General features: G+C 41.8%; 1 protein-coding gene across 7 annotated transcripts in view; it reads right to left on the reverse strand.

Moving 5' to 3' along the window:
* CTCF (CCCTC-binding factor) overlaps positions 1 to 20,116 on the reverse strand; it is a 34,628-nt gene that overhangs the window by 11,043 nt on the left and 3,469 nt on the right. The window contains exons 1-5 of one of the 7 annotated variants that reach the window (XM_071440622.1): positions 15,593 to 15,705; positions 11,947 to 12,041; positions 2,100 to 2,889; positions 1,298 to 1,468; positions 530 to 663 (exon numbers count right to left, since the gene is read on the reverse strand). In XM_071440622.1, coding sequence (XP_071296723.1) covers positions 530 to 663; positions 1,298 to 1,468; positions 2,100 to 2,889; positions 11,947 to 12,000 — 1,149 coding nt within the window. In that variant the 5' untranslated portion in view covers positions 12,001 to 12,041; positions 15,593 to 15,705. Of the gene's footprint in view, positions 1 to 529; positions 664 to 1,297; positions 1,469 to 2,099; positions 2,893 to 11,921; positions 12,042 to 15,592; positions 15,706 to 20,116 lie in introns of those variants that run through there. The other 6 variants (XM_071440620.1, XM_071440621.1, XM_071440625.1 and 3 more) reach the window with 6 other exon arrangements.

Genomic DNA, 20,116 nt, shown 5'->3' on the forward strand with positions numbered 1-20,116 from the left:
ATTCAAGAATGTCTAATCTGCTCAGGCAAATGAAGCTATCATCTAACATTAGCAAAGCTGCTTTTCACCAATACTGAGACAAAGGCTCATTAGTTTTAGCTACAGACACCTTCATGGCATAAACAGATGATGTGCAGAATGCATGTTTCTAAAATGGGAAAGCACTGTGGACTGAAAGAACATCCCACTGCAGCAGGAAATGTCTGTCTCCTTCAACACGAAGCACACCACAACTCCTGCAATCAGCTTAAAGGACAAATCATTTAAGAAACTGTGACAACTATTGTTTCCAAAGAGGAAATGGGTATCACCTAGAATTTCTGTTAAGTGATCTCAAATTGCTTTCTGATTCACTGAGGAAACCCCACCATTTGCTTCCAAGAGCAGCCCTGATTTATAATTTCTTTTTCCCAGAGCCTTTCAACCAAATGGCCAAAGAAGAAATGCCTAAGAACAAGAGTTTGTAACAGATGGTGAACAAGCTTTGAAGTGCACAAGGAAGCAGTCAGCACTGTAACAAGTCCCATACCTCCACACTGGCATAGTCACACATGGAACATTTGAATGGTTTCTCGTGGGTGTGTTTGTAGCGGCGATGCCGAACCAACTCTCCACTGGTCACAAAGGCCATGTCGCAGTCTGGGCACTTGTGAGGGCGAGTACCTAATGGTGTGCAGCAAGACAGGAAGACAGTGACACAGAGATTTAGTGACAAAAGAAAATATGGGGCAGCACTGGTTGTGGATTTTATTTTTTGTTTTTGAATTAAATTAGCAAGACCGCTTTCATGTTCTGAAACATTAAATTAGAGCAACAGAATGCACAAAAGTCAGAGGTTTTGTATAAATAACTAATAGATTTAAGATCTTAGAGAATTAATATCCTTTCAGTGAGGAAATAGACTCCTTTATTTTTGTACCACTTGGTTGTTTACACATTAGAAACCAGCCAGTCAGACGTAAGTTCAGTAAGCAGAGAAAATGAGGGATTATGAATTACACTCTTTTTTTTGGCAGTAAGGCACAACAAGCTGAAAACATGAGTGCTAATGCTCAAGGCAAAGAGAACATTTCTATAACTTCAGGTAACTTGAGATCAAGCCCAGGATCAATTTTGTACCTGTGAACAGGATAAGCTCTGCACCTGACCTGGCCAGGCAGAAAACAACTACGCTGTTTCCTCTTTTTGAGCTTGCTCCATAAGAGAAAGTAGGAAAACAAGAAGAGTCTACCTTCAATCTATTTGTTTTGATGGCAGAGCAGACCCTAAAACACAATACACACAAAACCAAGAGTACCTGTGTGAGTGTTGAGGTGGTTCCTCAGCAATGTGACTGTCCTGAAAGCCCTGCCACAGAGATGGCACTTGTGTGGTCTTTCATCGGTGTGGCTTTTCATGTGGCGGTCCAGGTTGGAACGACGTGGACAAGTGTAACTGCACAGCTCACACTGGAATGTCTTCTTTACCCCTGGTCATGAAGGAAACCATCTTTAGCCTTTGACAGTACTGTGGTTTACTGTGTCATATAAGAGGAAAGATTCTTGGGAGTGTAAGTACTGCAAGGAACCACCATGCACCACTAAATCCAACTGCATTGCCTGTGGCTGGTTTTGGATTAAATTTTCACTGGTATGCCAGCACTTAATGTTCCTTTTGCATTCTAAAAAGGGTTCCTTAACTTACAGTTTTAACAAAAATCACACATACTTATTACTGTATTTTGTACCATCTACCTTACCCAGCAATTGGTTATGAAAAAGCCTGCAGAATTAATGACACCTTTGGCTCCTGATGTAAAACATGCACACTAACTGTTACATGTACAGTACAGCAAAGAGAACAATCTTTTCAGTCACAGCTGTATGAGAATATTAATGCCACAATATCATACTTGTGGAAAATGATCTCCCTGTCAGCCTATAGAGAGGAGAAGGGAGGTGTGCCCCAGAAACACTGCAGTCAAGCATTATTACATTGTGAGCAAGCAGCATTGGGCATGTCTGCTCTCCTCCCACTTGAATGCATTCATTCGCCTCAGTCATACTGCAATCACCACAACAAAAGCATTTTTAAAATCCATTTGCAGATGGGGAACTTACCTTTCTTTTTAATTTTTGTTGGTTTTGGTGGCTTCATATTGCCCACCACCTTTTCTGCATTAACCTCGGACAACAAACCCTCCTGCTGCTCCTCTTCAAAGTCATATACAGAGACATCCACATCTTTGCCTTCCTCAGTGTAGCGAAGCTTACTCTTTTTGTTTTTCTTTGTTTTTTTGGCTGGTGGCTGATAGTCTGGATCTTTTTGCCAATTGGGATCTTCCTGTGGCTGAAGTTCACCTTGTTCCAGTGTCTCCACCTCACCGTTTGCACCCACTTTCACAACTTGGAAGCCTTCTGGTAAAGGGAGGGTGTGACAGATCATGGGCTCCCCCTCCTGCAGGCCTCCTTTGGAAACCTCATTTTCATAAGCTCCCTGCAGTTCTTCCACAGACGTGGTGGCAACAGGTACAGTCACTGGTACAGGTACTTGGACCAGCTGAAGCTCACCAAGGTTTATAGGCTGCTCTTCCATATTAACAACCTGAAGTGTTATGATCTGTGTGTCATCCACAGTAGCCTCAGTTTCTTGAGACACTGCACCTTCCATTACTTCGGTCTTCATTTGAAGAAGAGTTGGATCCAGCTGATCCATCATCACCATCTGCACCCCACTGCTGACATCCTGCACCACTTCACTTCCATCTGCTTGGTTTGGTGGTATATGACAAGCATCATCCTCTTGCCCACCTTCACGGCGTCTTTGATAGGTTTTCCTCTCTTTTCCCTTAATGAAAGTTTCTGATTCCTCCACAATAGCGTCGACTGCCTCACCTTCCATTTCACCTTCCTGCTGTAAAAACAAGAGAATGAATGCTGCACACCATCCAATGTATTTAACAACTGCACAAACCCCACAGAAGGACAAGTCACCCAACTGGAAACACCCAACGCATCCCAATCATATTCAGAAAACAGGAGCTCAGAGCTGTAGTTCTCCACAAGCCCATCACACTGCAAACCAAGGCAATCACAGAATGCTGCCTGCAGTGAGACAATTGTATCAGCTTCTTGGAAAGGAAGGAAAGCAAGGAAGAGAGATTAAGTGATACACATGTTCCTGTTTCTCAAAGACCACAAATCCCACCAGCAAGATGCGCAGTAGTATTATTCCTTACTGAGCTTGTTTAATCATTTCACATAACTTAGCAGTATCAGAGGCAGTCTCTGGCTCTTTAAATTTTAAAGGTACAGAATTACCACACTGTTAAAAACAAAAAGCCAACCTTAAAGAAAGCGTTACATTTGAGAACTGCAGAACTTTTCCAGAAAAATGCACTAAGAATCAAGCACAAGAACATAAGTTGCACTTATTTAATACCAAACTACTATTACTTCAAGTCTAAACTCCTCTGAACAACATAAGGACATAAAGGAGTTAGGCAAATATGTCTCTTGTCACCAGTCTGGACTTCAATTCCTGCTCCCACCTCTGGCACTGCTGGGCCCTGAGTGGATCTGAAGATGCACCCTGCACTCCCTCCTTGGCTGAATGAGCCATAGCAGGAGACACAGCTCAGGTAAAATCTTACTTCAGTGTAAATGATGTGGACTCTGAGCTGGCTGGACTCTAAGGATCTCATGATACCTGTGTTAAATCCATCCATACCGTCACAAACAAACAACAACACAGAAGTTCAGCATTTGAACTCAGAGTTCAGCATATAACTCTGACAGTAGCTGCACACAAACAAAACACTGAGAATTTGTGCCTCCTCAGATCACCCAGTGCTCTTCACCGCAGTTGGGGTGAAGAGTAATTAAAATATTAAACTCCTGTGTTCTCATTATGCAGGAAGGTTGTTTCAAGAGCAGTAAGAGCTAAAATAAATTATCATTTTGCAGCTTTTTCCCAAATGAAAGGAATAAGATTATAGTAAAGGAGCATTTTGTAAGTCTGTCTCTATTCCAGGTGGTTTACTTTGTAAAAATAAGAGGTCCCTAACCACACCAAAGACCTCCTCTGCATCAGGATACCATTTCTTATACCCCTCATTAAGCATTAAAAAGGTACCAAGGTCAATTTTGGGTAAGAAGAAAGTGACAAAAAAGCCAGCTTCCTTACTAAGCCTGTGAAAAATTCCTGAATCCAGTTCCAGGTTTGCTAAGAGACTTCTGTATTTTCCCATTAGACTGACTGGCCTCTCAGACCAGCTAAGTGAATTAATATAAATATTTAATGTCCCTTGCTAACTCAACACTTTAAAATCCCCATACTATTTTCAAATATCTATGTTTAATCTTGTGTACTCGATTTTGATTATACACAAGAAAAACATGAAGCACTGCTAAAGTCTCCATCAGCTTTAAAAATTATAAGACATGTAATTGCTATTATTTTTAGAGAGTTCTTGCTTTTACTCTACTGTCTTTTCTAGTATCATCCACTTCTGCTGTAAAAACAATACAGATCATCTTGTTCTTCAGCCTGCCCAGACCAGGGACATAAATTAGCGTGGTGTCTTGACACTGGTGATGTCGTGGGCAGCCACAGTCTCCAGAGGGCACCAGATCCCCAGGAATAGCGACATATGGCTTCATGCGCACTCCCCGCAGGGATCCCGCCTCTCCTTTCCTTCACCACCCGTCAGCCTTTCAAGTCGGAGCAAATCCATATGGACAAACAGCTGAAGTACACCAGATGATGTAAGTACTTAACACCAGACAGCAGGCAATCAGAACAGAGCAGGTCTTTGGCCTACAGCAACTGCAAAAGTGTTTTACAATTATCTTAAGTATTTGCAAAGAGAAGAGAAGACTTTCCAGGTGACCAAAAGTCTCTGAACATAAAAAGGAAGGACATAGCTAAACAACACAAAAATGAGGTAAATAGGCAAGGAGGTATAATAAAATATCTAAGATGGAGGGAAAAAATGGCAAAAGTCCCCATCTGCAAAGCTAATGCAACTTTGGTGCCGAGCAGAGGTCTGCAACATTGAAACAAGCACAGGCAGCTCTGAGCAGAGGTGGAGCCCTCACAAGGACCTTCACATTCCCTGTCAATATCAGTTGGTAACAACATTGCTAAGTCACCTGAAATCAAGCCAATAGGCCAAAATGTGCCAGTGTCCTCTATGATTCTATAGTGTAGTAGGAAGGAGCCACTTCTGACTTGTAAAGCAGAAAATCCTATGTCTGCCAAGGAACAGGACACTGGCACACATGGAGACTTTGGCTCACATTGTCAGGAAGTTTGCCAGCCTAGGAATGCAGGTGTACAGGGACACCAAGGAAATGCCTGCAGCAAGACTCAGGTTAAAGACACTCACAGTGGGGGTGTACCTGTGAGAAAGGAATGGATGGATTCTTACAGCCGTCCGGTAAAGAATCTCAGACCCCGCCACTGCCCCTGTCCCTCTGTCACCTCTCACCCCGTTTCCTGTCGCGCGGCTATCAGGGCTGACACGGCGGGGCACGGCTGCCCCCGAGCGGCGAGACGCGGCACTGCACCGGGCTGGGGCCGCCGCCTCCATCCCTGCCCGCCACCCGTGTCACCGCCATCCCAGCCTGCCACTGCACCCGAGCCTGCCACCTCTGTGTCACCGCCATCCCTGCCTGCCACTGCACCCCGAGCCTGCCACCTCCGTGTCACCGCCATCCCTGCCTGCCACTGCACCCCGAGCCTGCCACCTCTGTGTCACCGCCATCCCTGCCTGCCACTGCACCCGAGCCTGCCACCTCCGTGTCACCGCCATCCCTGCCTGCCACTGCACCCCGAGCCTGCCACCTCCGTGTCACCTCCATCCCTGCCCACCACTTCCACTGTCCCCTGCCCACCACTCTATCCTGACCCTGCCACCTCCATGTCACTTCTCTATCCCTGCCTGCCCCCTCCACTGTCCCAGTACATGCTGCATCCTGACATTGCCACTCCCACTGTCCCTGCCTGCTGCTGCATCCTGACCCAGATTCCCTGGTCTCCAACATTCAGCACATGGATCAGCATTCACTCCTGCCTATTCCAAAATATCCACTATACTCCTTTCCATCAAAGTTAGTGCACCTGAAAATGTCTGGTTCTAAATCAAACTCCTGCCACAGAGGAAATGTCACAATATACTAAATGTCACAATTAACAACATAGAATGTTACAGAAATATATAGGAGCTGTCTCACTTGATGCTTTGTACAGTTCAAAAATCTCAGGAAACTGCTGAGATTTCCTCAGAAGAAGTGTGGATTTACAAATTTCAAAATTCTTCAACTGCAAATTGGGGACACAGGATGTACCCTAAACTTGAGAGGAAAATGTATGGGTGTTTTCCTATTAAATAAGCTCTCTGTAAAGACTCCATTTCTGCTGCAGCAAGTTTTGCACTGGCTGTCCATGCCACTTCTCAATCACTCTGTCTTGAACAATTTACTACTTCTCTTACTTAATTTTTCTTCTTAACCCTAATTCTCCCTTTTCTTAAAATGAGTCTCACAGGCAAGTTTTGTATTTATTGGAGGACATGTACCATTTGCTGCAACTATGACCATTATAGCAGAACACTAGGAATAAAAACTGCAGAGTTTCTCTCAACTTTTTATTTCTGGCTTTTGTCTCCAGCTCTCTTCCTACCAGTTACTGCTACCTTACACCAACAGCTTGGTTCCACAATGACTGAATCTAAAAAGGAAAACAAAGCAGCAGGTTAAAAGATGCAGTAAATCAAGACTGAAAAAAAAAGCAAAAGAGAAAATATTCCTCAATAAGGAGAATGACCAAAAACAACAAAACAAAATAAAATAAAAGAAGATCTGAAAGCACAATTCCCACTAATAGCTCAAGCCAGCCCTTCCACACGGGCTCACCTAGCAGGCTCTACTGAGAGACACCGTGACACCAAACAGCTCAGTGTACTGTCACAATCCAATTAGCCAGGTAAGGAGCTGTGACATCCAAACAAGAGACCTAAGCTTGCTCAGACAGCTCATGGACAGCCCATCTAAAAAGCTGGAACAAGCAGAAATTCAAAGCGCTGTGCCTTTCATACAACTGACACGTCATTCCAATGAAAGGAACCAAAAGGTTGCTTGAGAGAAAGCAATTTAGTGCCAGCTGTCCTGCTGACTACAGCACAGGAGAGCCTCAGCCCAGATATGCTCACTTTCTTCCCAATATCCAATCTAACCATGCCCTGTGTCAGTGGGAAGCCATTCCCTCTTGTCCTGTCACTCCATGCCCTTGTCCAAAGTCCCTCTCCAGCTCTCTGGAAGCCCCTTTAGGTACTGAAGGGAATTGTAGAAGCACTAAAAACAACTTGCTGTCATTGTCAAAGCAGAAAGTACAAACCCAGAGACAGGGATAGCTAGTGGCAGTGCCTATTTTTTTACTGGTGTTATTTATAATAAAGCTATCAAAGAAACATTTGTCTGCCTCTCAGGCATGTTAAAATTAGGGGACCCTGAACTGCATCAAGTTTCATGCACCAAATTACACAAAAATATGTATTTTTGCCAAATAAGGCACAGTCTCAACAAAAACTGCTGGGAGACTAACGCAATTGAGAAGTGTCACATGTTAAATCTTACACATTTAATGCTGTAATACGCACTTAACTTGAGAAAAAAAATATAACTCCAATAGAAACAATGAAGCCAAATGCTGTCAGTAAATTTTTGATGTTCATAAAATAATGAAAAGTATCATCAGCTACATTAGTGCAAACAACCCTATCACCTTGCAGCATATTCAGGTCCTGAATTCAAGTCAATCTACCTACAGATCCCACTCAAAAACTGACATGGCTTTGACACTTGTAGATTAGCCACTTATTAAAAATTACATGGGAGTGGAAATAAAGCCTATTGTTAAAACACGGGAGACTTATGTTCCTCCTGCATTCTCTGAGAATCCTTTTGAAAGCTGAATAAAGGAATAAACAAAAACTTCAACTAGGAGTCTGCAGTTATGCACTGTATATGCCACTTAAAGCAAGATTGAAAAAAAATACATAGCCAACAGGGTTTATAGATAACAGACTTTTTTCTCCCCTGCTTGCAGTCCACAGATGTCTATGTAAGTATTTTAGGGCATGAGCAGATGCAGATTAACTGCAGGAGTGCTTGGCCATTCTCCTTCCCACCATGACACAGCCATATCTTTTCCCTGAAAAGTCTCCCAGCTAAGCACAGCCCAAGATAAGGCACTTTAACAGGTAGGCAGCCTTTCCATTTCCTCCAGCAGAGCTACCCTGATAAGAGATGAACATGGCGTGAGCATAACTTACTCTAAAGCAGACAGACACACATCCAAACAGGCCAGCTGTGCCTTTCACATGCAAAACACAGAGTTACTACCAACAGGAGAAACTAAAACATTGGGTAAATTTCTTTCACTAAGTCATTTTCTCACAGTAAAAGCTTAAGGCTTTCATTTGGCTACTGCAATCATTTCCATATTCACTGGTTATGACTGCTACACCCATCTCCAGCTGTTTTCTCATTTCCTTCTTGCCACTTACAACACTGGTACTGAAAGCAAACAAGAAGAGTAAAATGGACAAACATTAACTGCAGCTTTAAATGAAAAAAAAAGGGGAGTCTCATTAACCCACTATTAAGCAATTATTCTGAGAAATATTTCAGCATCTTGGAGGGCATAAGGAAAAGCAAGAAAACTAGAAGTAAAAAAGCAAACTTCACCACAGGTTAATAAACATCTTTGCTGTTCCTCTGCATGAAAAGGGGCCTATCAAGATTAGGCCCCAAGAAATACATAAACCAGCTAAGGGAATGAGAGCTGCAATTGGAAAATGCAGTTGTAGAAGGATGATTTCCTTGAGTGCTGACCCTGTGAGGGGATCAGAGAAGACAGCGCTGGTGGTGATTACCTAACCAAGGTGTCTGTGCTGGGAGGTTGGTCTAAATAGGACAAGAGCACATTGTTCTAGGGAGTGATTCAAAGCTTTTAAGTGGATCCCTACACTAAACTGACATCTAGAGGATTTCACTTTTTCCTTACTCACAAGACAGGAGATCAGCTTTTTGATCTGTGTAATAGTTTCACGGTCTCTGTAAGACAGCTGAACACAGCACTCTCTGTCCAAAGAGCTGCTCTCAGCTTTCTCCTTCACACTGACAGAAAAATTCACCATAATGAACTTGACTGAGAGCTAATTTGGCCCAGATGTTATCAAAGGTGATCTTTACCTTCGACCCCTACAAACTCCCAAGGGCACAGCCAAGCCAGTCCCTGGCTACAGGACACTGCTCACCCACAGCCAGCCTGGTGCACTGTTAGAATCAAAATGCATCTTGTGCCATTTCTGTACTTCCCCCCTTTTCCTTTTTCTGCTCCTCCTGTAACTTACAGGAGAAATCTTCCTGGTTGCTACTGCTGCCCAGGGATCCCAGCAGAGCTCTTTCCAATTTCATTGTGTCTCATGAAATGATGCAAAGCAATGAGAAGCTTCATTCAGCACTGACCCCTATTTTTCAGTCAGCAAGTAGCACACACCTGTGATCTCCTGCAATTACTCAGAATAAAGCTGACCTTTCACTTTGGATCAGAAACTCAGGGAGTTCATGCAAGACATGGAAACAGAGTATATACCCAGGGCCTCCTGCCAGGCAGAAGGAAACTCAACCCCACATCTTTCCTCAGCTGTTTGCTGAACAAGCTCCCTCTTAATCCTTGCACCTGACAGTGGCAGAAAGCCCCAGATCATGGCTCTTCCAGAACTAATACTGCTAATTCTGCTGTAATAAGCTGCAGCCTACAATGGAGAGAAAAGCAGATACAATAATGTCAACTGCTTGAAACTTGCATTGTGTAACAAAAGATAAAAAATCATTGCAGTTACTAACAACAAATCCCACACATATTCAAGTCACTTGGGATATCCTGTAACCTGACAAGGAAAGCCTTGATGAAGAAAGCAGATTGATGAAAGCATTTTCAGCTTTATTTCTGGAATAGTTTTTTTCCTTGCTTTTATTTTAGATTTGGAGAATTAAAGGTCCAATGAGAAGGTAATAGGGTAAAAATTAGTTAATAGTCTTAAAATTTGTCCCATTCTTCCTTAATTTCTCCTTCAGTTCCTATCTGCCATTCTTTCAAATCTCAGTTTTATTTTTTCACTATGTCTTTCAATAATTGCTAGTGCATCTCACTAGATGACATGAGGGCTTTATTCATTCAGAGAATTCTCTACTGAAAGCTAGGAAATGAAAGTGAAATATACTCTTATCAATGATTTTTTAAAATTTTCCTTTTTAATTTAGGAAAACATGATGACTTCCTTACTAACCTGACAGTCCATTTCAGAAGGACAAACACACAATCTAATCAGGTGTAGAATACAGGAAGACTTACACTTCAAAAGAAGCAATCACAAAGGAATTTCTTTTTAGCTGATGTTAGATCATAAAACTAATCAGTCCCTCCCTTTTACAGGTCTTCATAATGTAAAAGTGATGAAGAAGCTCATGAAAGACCATTAGAATACCTGAAGGTATTAAATTGAAAATCAAAAATTATTTCAGATTAAACAGCCTGTAAATCCATTGGCACAAAAAGTGAAGCCTTATACTGTAGGCAGATATTGGAAAAGATTCCTAGTTTTATCATCAAGTATTTGTGGTCATTTCTCCCATCACACATTAATTTAGGCTTTCATTTAATTTACTGGCAAACTGCTAACAGCAGAAGAAGATATTTCTTCAAAATAAGTCTGAGCAGAACAGGATTCTTTGGCCATCTGATGCAGGGTTGCATGATTCCAAAATGGCAACACCAGCCACTCCCCTACCTGAAAAAAGACCTGTGCAACAAGTTTCATGGCATTCTAGAGACTTCATAATAAGTATCTGGATTTTGTTTTCCTCCAAGGCTTCACCTAGATGAACAGGTATCCAAGAATAAACTTTTGGGGAACAGCTATTTCTTTTATCTTTGCATATGCACTCACTAAGTAGTGATACTCTACCAGGAAAAGGGAATTCAGTTTTCAAATTGGAGGAGCAGGAAGTGCTTATCCCTGGGATGGTAACTTGGGTCCTACCCCATGAACAACAGCTGCCCATGCACTATTAGTCACCTCACAAATCACACCCTGATGCACATAAGGAAAACTAAAGTCAGTGCTAGTTAACCTAATGTCAGGCTGTACCAAACACAGACATGCAGTTCACTGTTGTTGCAGCAGGAACAGGAAATTCCAGGAGTTTTGAAAGCACCTATGGCAGAAGGGTGGTGGACAAGACAAACTCCCAGAGCCTAAATTAAGACATCCTTGCTTTTGAGTCACAGAAAAGTTAGTCTGAATTAGTAAGTGCTGGAGCAGACATAAACAGAATCAAACCCAGGTGACTCCTTTAAAGTGACCCTCATGCTGAAATTTTAAGATGCTTCATTGTTTCACACACACCCCTAATTCATTTGGACTCGTATTCCAAATATTCTCATACACCAAGCCCTAAAAGTGCTACAATCAACCTTCAAAACAGATGAAGCAAAAAACCCCCAAAATCCCACAAAGGCACTCAGCCTTGGAAGAAAAACCCCTTTCTCCCAGGAAGCAGTAAGATCTCATTTCCAAACATACCCACTCTGCAAAGAAACCATCTCTGCCTTTAAACTGCCCACTCATTGCCTCCATCAGCCCAACTACTCCTCATGTTAGCTCAAGCACTCTCAAGACTGCAGCTACTGGTCAGGAAACCAATCCAGGCCAGAACTCACCCAGCCAAGGATACTTATTTCAATCCAGACTAGGTCTTTGGTGTGCCCCAACACTAAGGGCAGCCAAAAGAGAAGCAGGGCAAAAGGGTTTCTACTAGCACAATGTTAAGCTTTATGTTCAGGAAACTACTGCCTCAGCATGGAACACATACCACACTTCAAACCCCCTCAATTTACATTTATGTTCTTGACGCTTCTGCACTTCTGCCTGGACTGATTTGTTCTCTTCATGCTGGCTATTCTTCATGCAGCTCCTGAGGTCAGAACTCACTCTGGAACAGAACAGATGAACTAGTGAAACTACATAAAACAGAAAGGTGAGGGGGGTTGGGGAGGGGAGAGGGAGGGGGGAAATAAAAGCAGTGTTCAATACTTAATGCTTGTTTAACACAGGTGTAGTCCCACACCCCTAACAGAACAGCACTGATAACTGCTTGAGGACCCCTTTACTTACCAAAAGAGCCATAAGCAAAACCAAAGGAATATTTTAATCAGCTTTAATACTTTCACTAGGATGACTGAACTCATTTTACAAGCTCCTCTACCTACTTGTTTTCAAACTCTTTAGCATTTACAGTTTTGACAACCTAAAGCTCTGGATGCCTCACATCAGATTACAAGTGCAATATGACATTTTAGAGCCAGCTCTGCCTACTTCAGATGGCCTCTCTGTCCTGTGTTGTGGAATAGCACATCACACACAAGGAGTTTTTGTAGCTGAAGAGGTGTAAATGAGAGCAAATATCACTCCTTACACACTGTCAATGCAGCAGTGGATCTACTGCTTGTATCAAACAACAAAATCAGCTCTAACACAGCTCTAACCTTGCCACCCTGAGGAAGACAAGGCTCTCTGCTCACTGAAGCAAGCTTCATTACTCTTATCAATTAAGGGCTTAAAACATCCACATTTACAGAAATACAGAATTTACAAGACAGCACATTACTCCTTTCTGTAATCCTTGTCAGTCTGCAGTGTGCACACGTGCTAAAAACCCTGGGAATGGGAAGGAAGTCCAGAGGAGTAATTCTCAAGAGAGGCACGTATTCTTGCTGCACTCAGTAATGAAGGCCAAGCAGTGTTGGATTTCACACTAGTTGGATTTCACACCCTTTGAATTTAAGTGCTTCCCCTCCATGTTCTTCTGTCATTTATTTAGTACAAGGCACTCAAGACTGGGTCCTGCATTTATTACTTGGCAAGTCTATTTTTAATTGTTTACCAGCTTCAAAGAGCATTACTGATAAGTGGTTTGTTGGAGCTGTGGATGCTCAGTGATAGTGAGCTTCTAAAAAATTTTGGAAATTATCTCTTTTTATTTAACACTCACACTGCAAAAATCACAAATGCTACATAGAGGCCCTGTCCAGGAAAGAGGATGCTCAGAGGATGCATGGGGTGTGCTCCACTGCTAAGGGCATATTGAGACTGTTGATGGAAGCTGCATCCTTGCCAGGTTCTGTGCTGTGCAACACTGGAAAAGATTTCCTGAACTTTACAAACTTTTCAAGTAATGCAGAAAAGCCTCAAGAGAGAAGGAGTTCTCCCTTCAAAAGACACTTGATACAAAATTAACACCTCCCACCTGGAATATTATCACCTTAGAAGTTTTGTCACACGCACAAAAGGACAACAGAACACACTGAATTGAATGGAAACATCTGTTTATCCACTTTGGGTTTCCTGAAATTCTGAATCAAGAAAATCAGTTTTCTTCCATTTTTCAAATCTAATCTTCTGCTTGGAAAATGATTTAACAGTAAAGAAAGCTATTTTAAATAAAGATTGCACCCAAACTCCCTTACATGAGGGAAAGAGAAAACAAACCAGTAATTGCAGCTCTTTTCTACACTGAAGACAACACAAATAGAGAACAGTTCACAGGGATCTCTGCAGATTAGCACTCGTGGTGAGTTAATGCAAGGCACAGCCATTGCCCCTCTCTGTTTACAAGGTATTGATTCTGATTAAGGAAATAAGTTACAGGAGTTTAAGAGATGTTTTGAAGCTGATTGGACACCACTCAAGAAGTATCAACCTACTAATGTACAATCCAGGGAGCTCCAAAAATGCAAGGCCCTCTTGTTCTGATCCACTCCAAGGGAACATCCCAAAGGGAGAGTAAGTCACTTCTACTCTCCTTTACTGCAGAGATGATACTGAACTTCTGTTAAATACCTGGTGTATTTTCTGGCATAAAATACCTTGCATGAATTTACACTCCATCAGATCTTTAAGATATGGGCAATGTTTGATAAGCTTGAAGGAAAACAGGCATAAACTGAAAATTTAAAGTGCGTTACATATGCACTGTTGAGGTTAGAACACATGGAAAAAACACACCTGAAGGCTGCCAGAACAATGAGGTGGCTGGATATACAAGACCTACACAGAAGAATTACAGAGTTAGCTGTGAAAAGACCATGGGGAGATCCTACTGCTACCTTCAAAGGGAAGCAAAGAGAAGATGGAGCCACACTCTTGGAAGCAGAGTCAAAGGACAAGTGCAACATACCAGCTGCAACAATAAGTGGTCAAACACTGGAGTAGGTTGCTCAGAGATGCTGTGGAAATAAAAATATTTCCTAAATACAGCCCTAATTGACCTCATCTAGCATCAGTGCTGGTCCTGCACTGAGTCAGGGGTTGAACAAGAGTACCACAAGAAGTCCTTTCCAACCAAAATTATTTTACCATTCTCTGGCACTACATAAAATGAAGGATATACTTAAACTTCAAACACAAAACATTGAGACATTTTTCCATCTATGCAGTTATAACTATGATGCTCCTAGGACTGAGATTTACTGGTCTCAGCACTCACTTCCACACAAGATGTAGAGGCCCTGGAACACTGCTGCAAGCTCTCATATACTGATCAATTCTTCAGCAAATGAACAGATGTACTGTAACTCCTGGCATTCTAATGGGGACCTGCACTTTCAGAGTGGTGGATATCCAAATCCACCCAGTATAGAACAGCATTAGAAAAGCACAAATATTGTGTTTTATTGTTTAGGAGACAGAGAATCACATGTGCTATGAAGTACAAAGATCCACATCAGACAAGAGTCCTATAGGGACTTCAGTAAGAAAAGGATGAAGCAGTACTGACAAGAGACCTCACTACTTTTTTTATAATTTGCAGGAGCAAACCCAGGTCCACAACGAGTAAACTAATAAAAAAGGAAAAATCTGTCTTTGAAGTACTGAGGGCTACTGTATCCTCTTTTCCCCAGGATGTTAACAAGAAATTGTATCTTGTCCGATAGGCAACAGGAAAGGTGCCAAAAGGCAGATGGAAACTCTCCCTTGGCTGCCAGCACTGGACAGCCTGTTTCCAGAGGCAGCACATCATAGTGACCAACAACTGCACTGGATCCAGCACTTCTAACCAGGAAGAGCCAGACTGGTAACACAGCAGGACAAACATTCAATGCTCTCTCCTTTGAGAGATGGAGAAATCATCCCTCAGGATTTGTCTGCACAAGCCACTCAAAGCAGATGTCTCCAAAACCATTACAGATGTCACATCAGGCAAGTGAGACATCAAATTATTTCATAGTTGGCTCCACCATACTGTCATGGAAGCTCACAAATTCTTTTTCATGTAGGTCAAAATGCTGGTAGGACAAGGAGAGGATGCAGCTGCTTTAACAGGACACACACTACAGGAGCAGAGCATAAAGTAGTCTGGGATGATGTAATGCTCCAGGTAGCTCAGGGCAGGCAGGAGTCAACAGCAGTCACTCTTTGGCAGGGAGGGGAGAAGAGTATTAATAAATATGGAAGGTAGGCAGGGATCAAGTAACCAATGAGTACCTTTTGAGTATTCAGTATTGCCACAGGAAGCGATAAACCTCTCTCCAAAGATCAGAAGTGGCAGTAAGTTATATACTCAGCAGGAATGCTGGATAACACTAACTTCTTCCATCCTCCAAAAAGAAAAGAAAAGAAGAAAGGTTTTAATAATCTGATAAACTTTGACTGAAACTACTAGCCTTCAAAAATGTCACTTTTTTTCCAACCTGTAATCTGGAAACTCCTGAAGTGCCTTTAAGGGGTTTTCTTGCAGTACATACTGAGAAAGCAAAACTGAAGTTTAGACTGCACTTCCACTGCAAACAGGACACAGGAGAAAGCTACTGGTTAAAATGTAATACTGTTAACTTATGTCATGGAATTCTACAATCAAAACCAGGGAATATTTTTAATTCCATAGCATTTCCTGCTTTCATTTTACATCTCTGGATGTTAGAAGTGGTTTCAAGGGAAGAGCTTTGCAAATCAAATACAAGGAGACAGAAAAACCATACAAAAAACTGAAGTAACTGGCCAAAAATCACTACTGGTTCTGCTGCAGTGAAAGGCTCTTCCAGGAGCCAGTCCAGCAAAACCATGTCTCTTTCAATATTAAACAATGGGAGAATTCAATTGCCTGGACAACAATTTTAAACATACAGGGAAGTTTTACAGCTCCATTTCAAAAGAGTAAAAAATGTTTACAAATAGCCAAATGCTGCTATTACTACTTGTGCTCTTGGCTTCCCTCATAGAACGCCTCTACTTACCCCAAAATATTTTGGGGCATGGTTCCATGAAGGCCCAAATCAAACTTGAGGCAGCATTTTTTCCACATCCACTTATATGCCATTGCTCTCATGAAGCAAATTCTGCTGACCAGTTCATCACCTGGGGATGCAACTGCCAGCACACATGTGGAAGGAGATGGGGTCACAACAATCCTGATGCAAGCCAACCTAATTTTCCAGGGAAGCCTTGACTTTCACCTCCCTAAATGCTTTGGTGTTTATTCCCAAAATAACAAGAATTGTAAATTTCCTTGTATAGCTTTTATCAATAGGTTGGGAAAAATGAAAAAAATTCCTTTATCCAACATGAGCATAAAAAAAAGCCCTACAAGGACAGATCACTGTCCATTTAGTGCAGCAGGAAACAGTGAGTAGGAGAGCAATCAGTCATGTCTGTGGTTTACCATGATTATCCCAACATCCAGTCAGGGGATTAGGGATCATTGCCTCTGGATTTGTGGATCCCCTTCTGAACCTACAGTGTCTCCACAGTCTCTTACCAAAACAGGTTTCCCATCAATTGTGGTGTATTTACCTCATTTTTTACTCCTATAAACTATAGGCTCACCACAAAACTCCCTACATTTACTCAAGAAGTTGGCCTTGTGTGAAGCACAGCAGCCAGACTGGGCACAGACTGAGTTCTGTGAAGAGCTCAAGGGGCAGCAGCAGAGTGACACCATTCACCTTCTTATGAACAGCCAGGAAAAACCAGAATTGCCAAACCCATCATCATGTGCTTCTGTTGAAATTACCACACAAAGGAGCACATGGATTACAAGCAAGTTTGCTCTGTAGGTCTGAGTTCTCAAGATTACATATCCCCTTTCCACCTTTTTAAATTAAGATGTGAAAAAAACCCTTAGCTTCCAGCAATCTCCACCTAGAGATGCTTATGCCACCATCAAGCTATTCACTGTAACATCCCTGAGAGCTCAGAAAGTGTCAAACATGTGTGTCAAATCTCCACACATGAGGCATTAACACAAAATTTTATGGAGCAATGTTTTCTTTAGTGGATTCAATAAAAATCACCTTGCTTCACCCTCTGTGCATTTTCCATGCTTAGAACCAGGAAGGAAGAACTCCTTTGCTGATACAAAGACTGTCTGGGCAGCAGTGCCTGTGCCAAGGTCCTTGGGCTGCTTGGTAGGCAGAGAGCTGGACATGAGCCAGCAGCTTGTCCTGGCAGCAGAGAAGTAACATTTATCTTTCCAACAGCTCCCCAGTGCCACAGCCTCAGATCAGGATGTATTAGTCACAAGTCTGGACCGAGTTTTCAGGACACTATTTGACACATCTCCAATATATATCAATATCTGCTTATTTTCCCCCCATTCAGAACTGGTTTGATCATATTCTTGATTGAAAAGGAAAAGTCCTAAACCTCTCTCTGCTCAAAAAGAGGAAAGGTGGATCAAGAGAAAGAGAAGACGAGGTGCTATCCAACCTTTTCTTTAGCATCCCCGGTTTATCACCAAGCCTGACCTCTCATGAATGACAGTTCTCTAAATATACATGAAACAAGAAAAGGTCAGCACCTTGCAGCTAGCTGAAGCAATTTTCAGGGTTTTTTTTCCCCACAATCTTGATTCAAAGATGTTAAGAACTAAAGAAATATATGACTGCTCTTGATATCAATCCATTAGTTAACCACTCTCCCTGTGAGGAACTTAAACCTTTTAATTTGAACTTATTGGGTTACAAATTCATATTGTGTTTGTCAGCAACATTAGAACAAGATCACTAATCACTAATATCCAGTATTATTTTGTAAGGGACATATCTGAGGACTCTCATCAAGTCACTTCAGTTTTGATGAGAAGCTGCTCATGTTTAACATTTTACTGCATGGCAAGCAACACAGTTTTCTATCAAACTGGAGATGAATCCCTTTTCACACAATAATTGTTGGAGGGTTTTGAGTGCTGAGGCCAAAACCATATGTAGGATTTTGGGAATGACTTCATCCCATCCCACAAGATGGGCAAGAACACACCCATGCTTATTCCACTAATGCACTGAAGAACCACATTAGGTTCTTTGTCACAGCATCACCTTGGAAACTCGTGTTTATGCTGTTTATTCACTATGACTCCAAAACACACTTCAATCACTGCTTTCTAGGATACCACGTGCCTTGATTTAAATTCAGCTGGAATACCTGGTTCCCAGGTGCACAGCTTTACATGTAGCAGCCTTAGCACACACTGGACTGGATTTACTCCACCTGACAATCACAATGGCTGCCTTAGTGCCCAGTGATTTTCCATAAGTCAAAAGTTTATAATGAACAAGTTTTTAAATACATTTTTCATCAACAAAATCATTAATGAAAATAAATTGTGACAAGCAATTACTAGTTTTTGCTGAATATCCATGGAAACTATTCACTCTTGTACACCCCCAGATTAATCCTGAACTAAATGGCATTTACTGATACTCAGTACTAATATTAATATACAGTAAGGTCATCAAGATCAAGTCCTTTAAAAAGTCAAGAAATAAATTTAACAAGCTCTTGTTTTCTTAAAGCCTTTGTTAGTGGGATTAACACTTTTCTCTACTTTAACTAAATTCTGTACTAAGAATAAATGGGAGAGCTGGTAATAATGTGAACTACATGTGTGTTAACACCATGCAGAGCTAGTCAAACACCCAAGGTGTTTTGGGCACCTGCCACCCTCCCTGCACAGCCATGTTCATCCACTCCACCTCCTTTTAGAACTGACACATCAGCACTTCTCTGACCTCCTGGAATTTCACTACTGCTCCAAAGTGCATTGACTATAAACATCCCTTCCAATACTGCAGTTAAAAATATTCCAGTGGTGAAAAATATACCAATATGCCAAGGTAAATGTCTCTCTCACCTCCCAATGTACTCTGGTGGAGAGCAGTTTTAAAGACTTTTTGTGTTAAGTTTTGGCTTGTGTTTGTTTTTTTTAATATACTTTACCTGTGGATGTTTGAGACATATACAGGCTTCTAATGATGATGCATTATTAATACAGACAGGGGTACAATTCACATGCCAAACAATCTGGGATTTGCCTTCTGTTTTGCCAGAATTTGACAAATGCAATGATGTCAACAAATTTTTTTACAGTATGGGAAAAAAATATGCAAAACAAGATTTTCAGTTTAAGATGAACTTACTTAACCCTGTCTTTACATTTGAGCAAAGCTTTCCAGTGAAACCCGTGAAGCTTTAGAAATTTCATGAGTTTGCAGCTATAGCAGAACAGATAAGATGCTGCTGCTGACTGACATAACAATATGTATCTGGGCAGGCTACTTGCACTACAGGAGAAAAAAACACCTTGTAGTTCAGCTTGCTGCACTGCTACCATTACACAAGCCCTTGCTGGTGCCACTAGTCAGAATATTAACTGATCACTGCCCTTGTTTTTTTAAATAATTTCAAACATTCCTGGCCTCACCTCTTAACATGAGCCCCACACAGCGCACTGAAATCCTCAGGTAGCTGACAGTAAACTGTGGGAGGGCTTGAACTGAGGGGGGATCTCTAAAAACAAACCTTTACAGAAGAAATGCAGCTCTATCTATGACTCAAAACTTCACCTGTAGGGATAGTTAGAGAATAATGCTTCGGGAGTCCATTCTATCAGAGATGTCCCCTAAGTCAATGCACGTTAACTGCGCCATTCTTGAGAGCTGGCTCTGCACTACTTCTCTTTTCACCTGTTAAGAACCACATTGGAAGGAAATTAAGATTTTATAGCTTCCAAGT

The sequence above is a fragment of the Agelaius tricolor genome, unplaced genomic scaffold (assembly GCF_023055355.1).
Source record: "Agelaius tricolor isolate 1412-34295 unplaced genomic scaffold, bAgeTri1.0.p SCAF_15, whole genome shotgun sequence".
Classification (NCBI taxonomy): Eukaryota; Metazoa; Chordata; class Aves; order Passeriformes; family Icteridae; genus Agelaius; species Agelaius tricolor.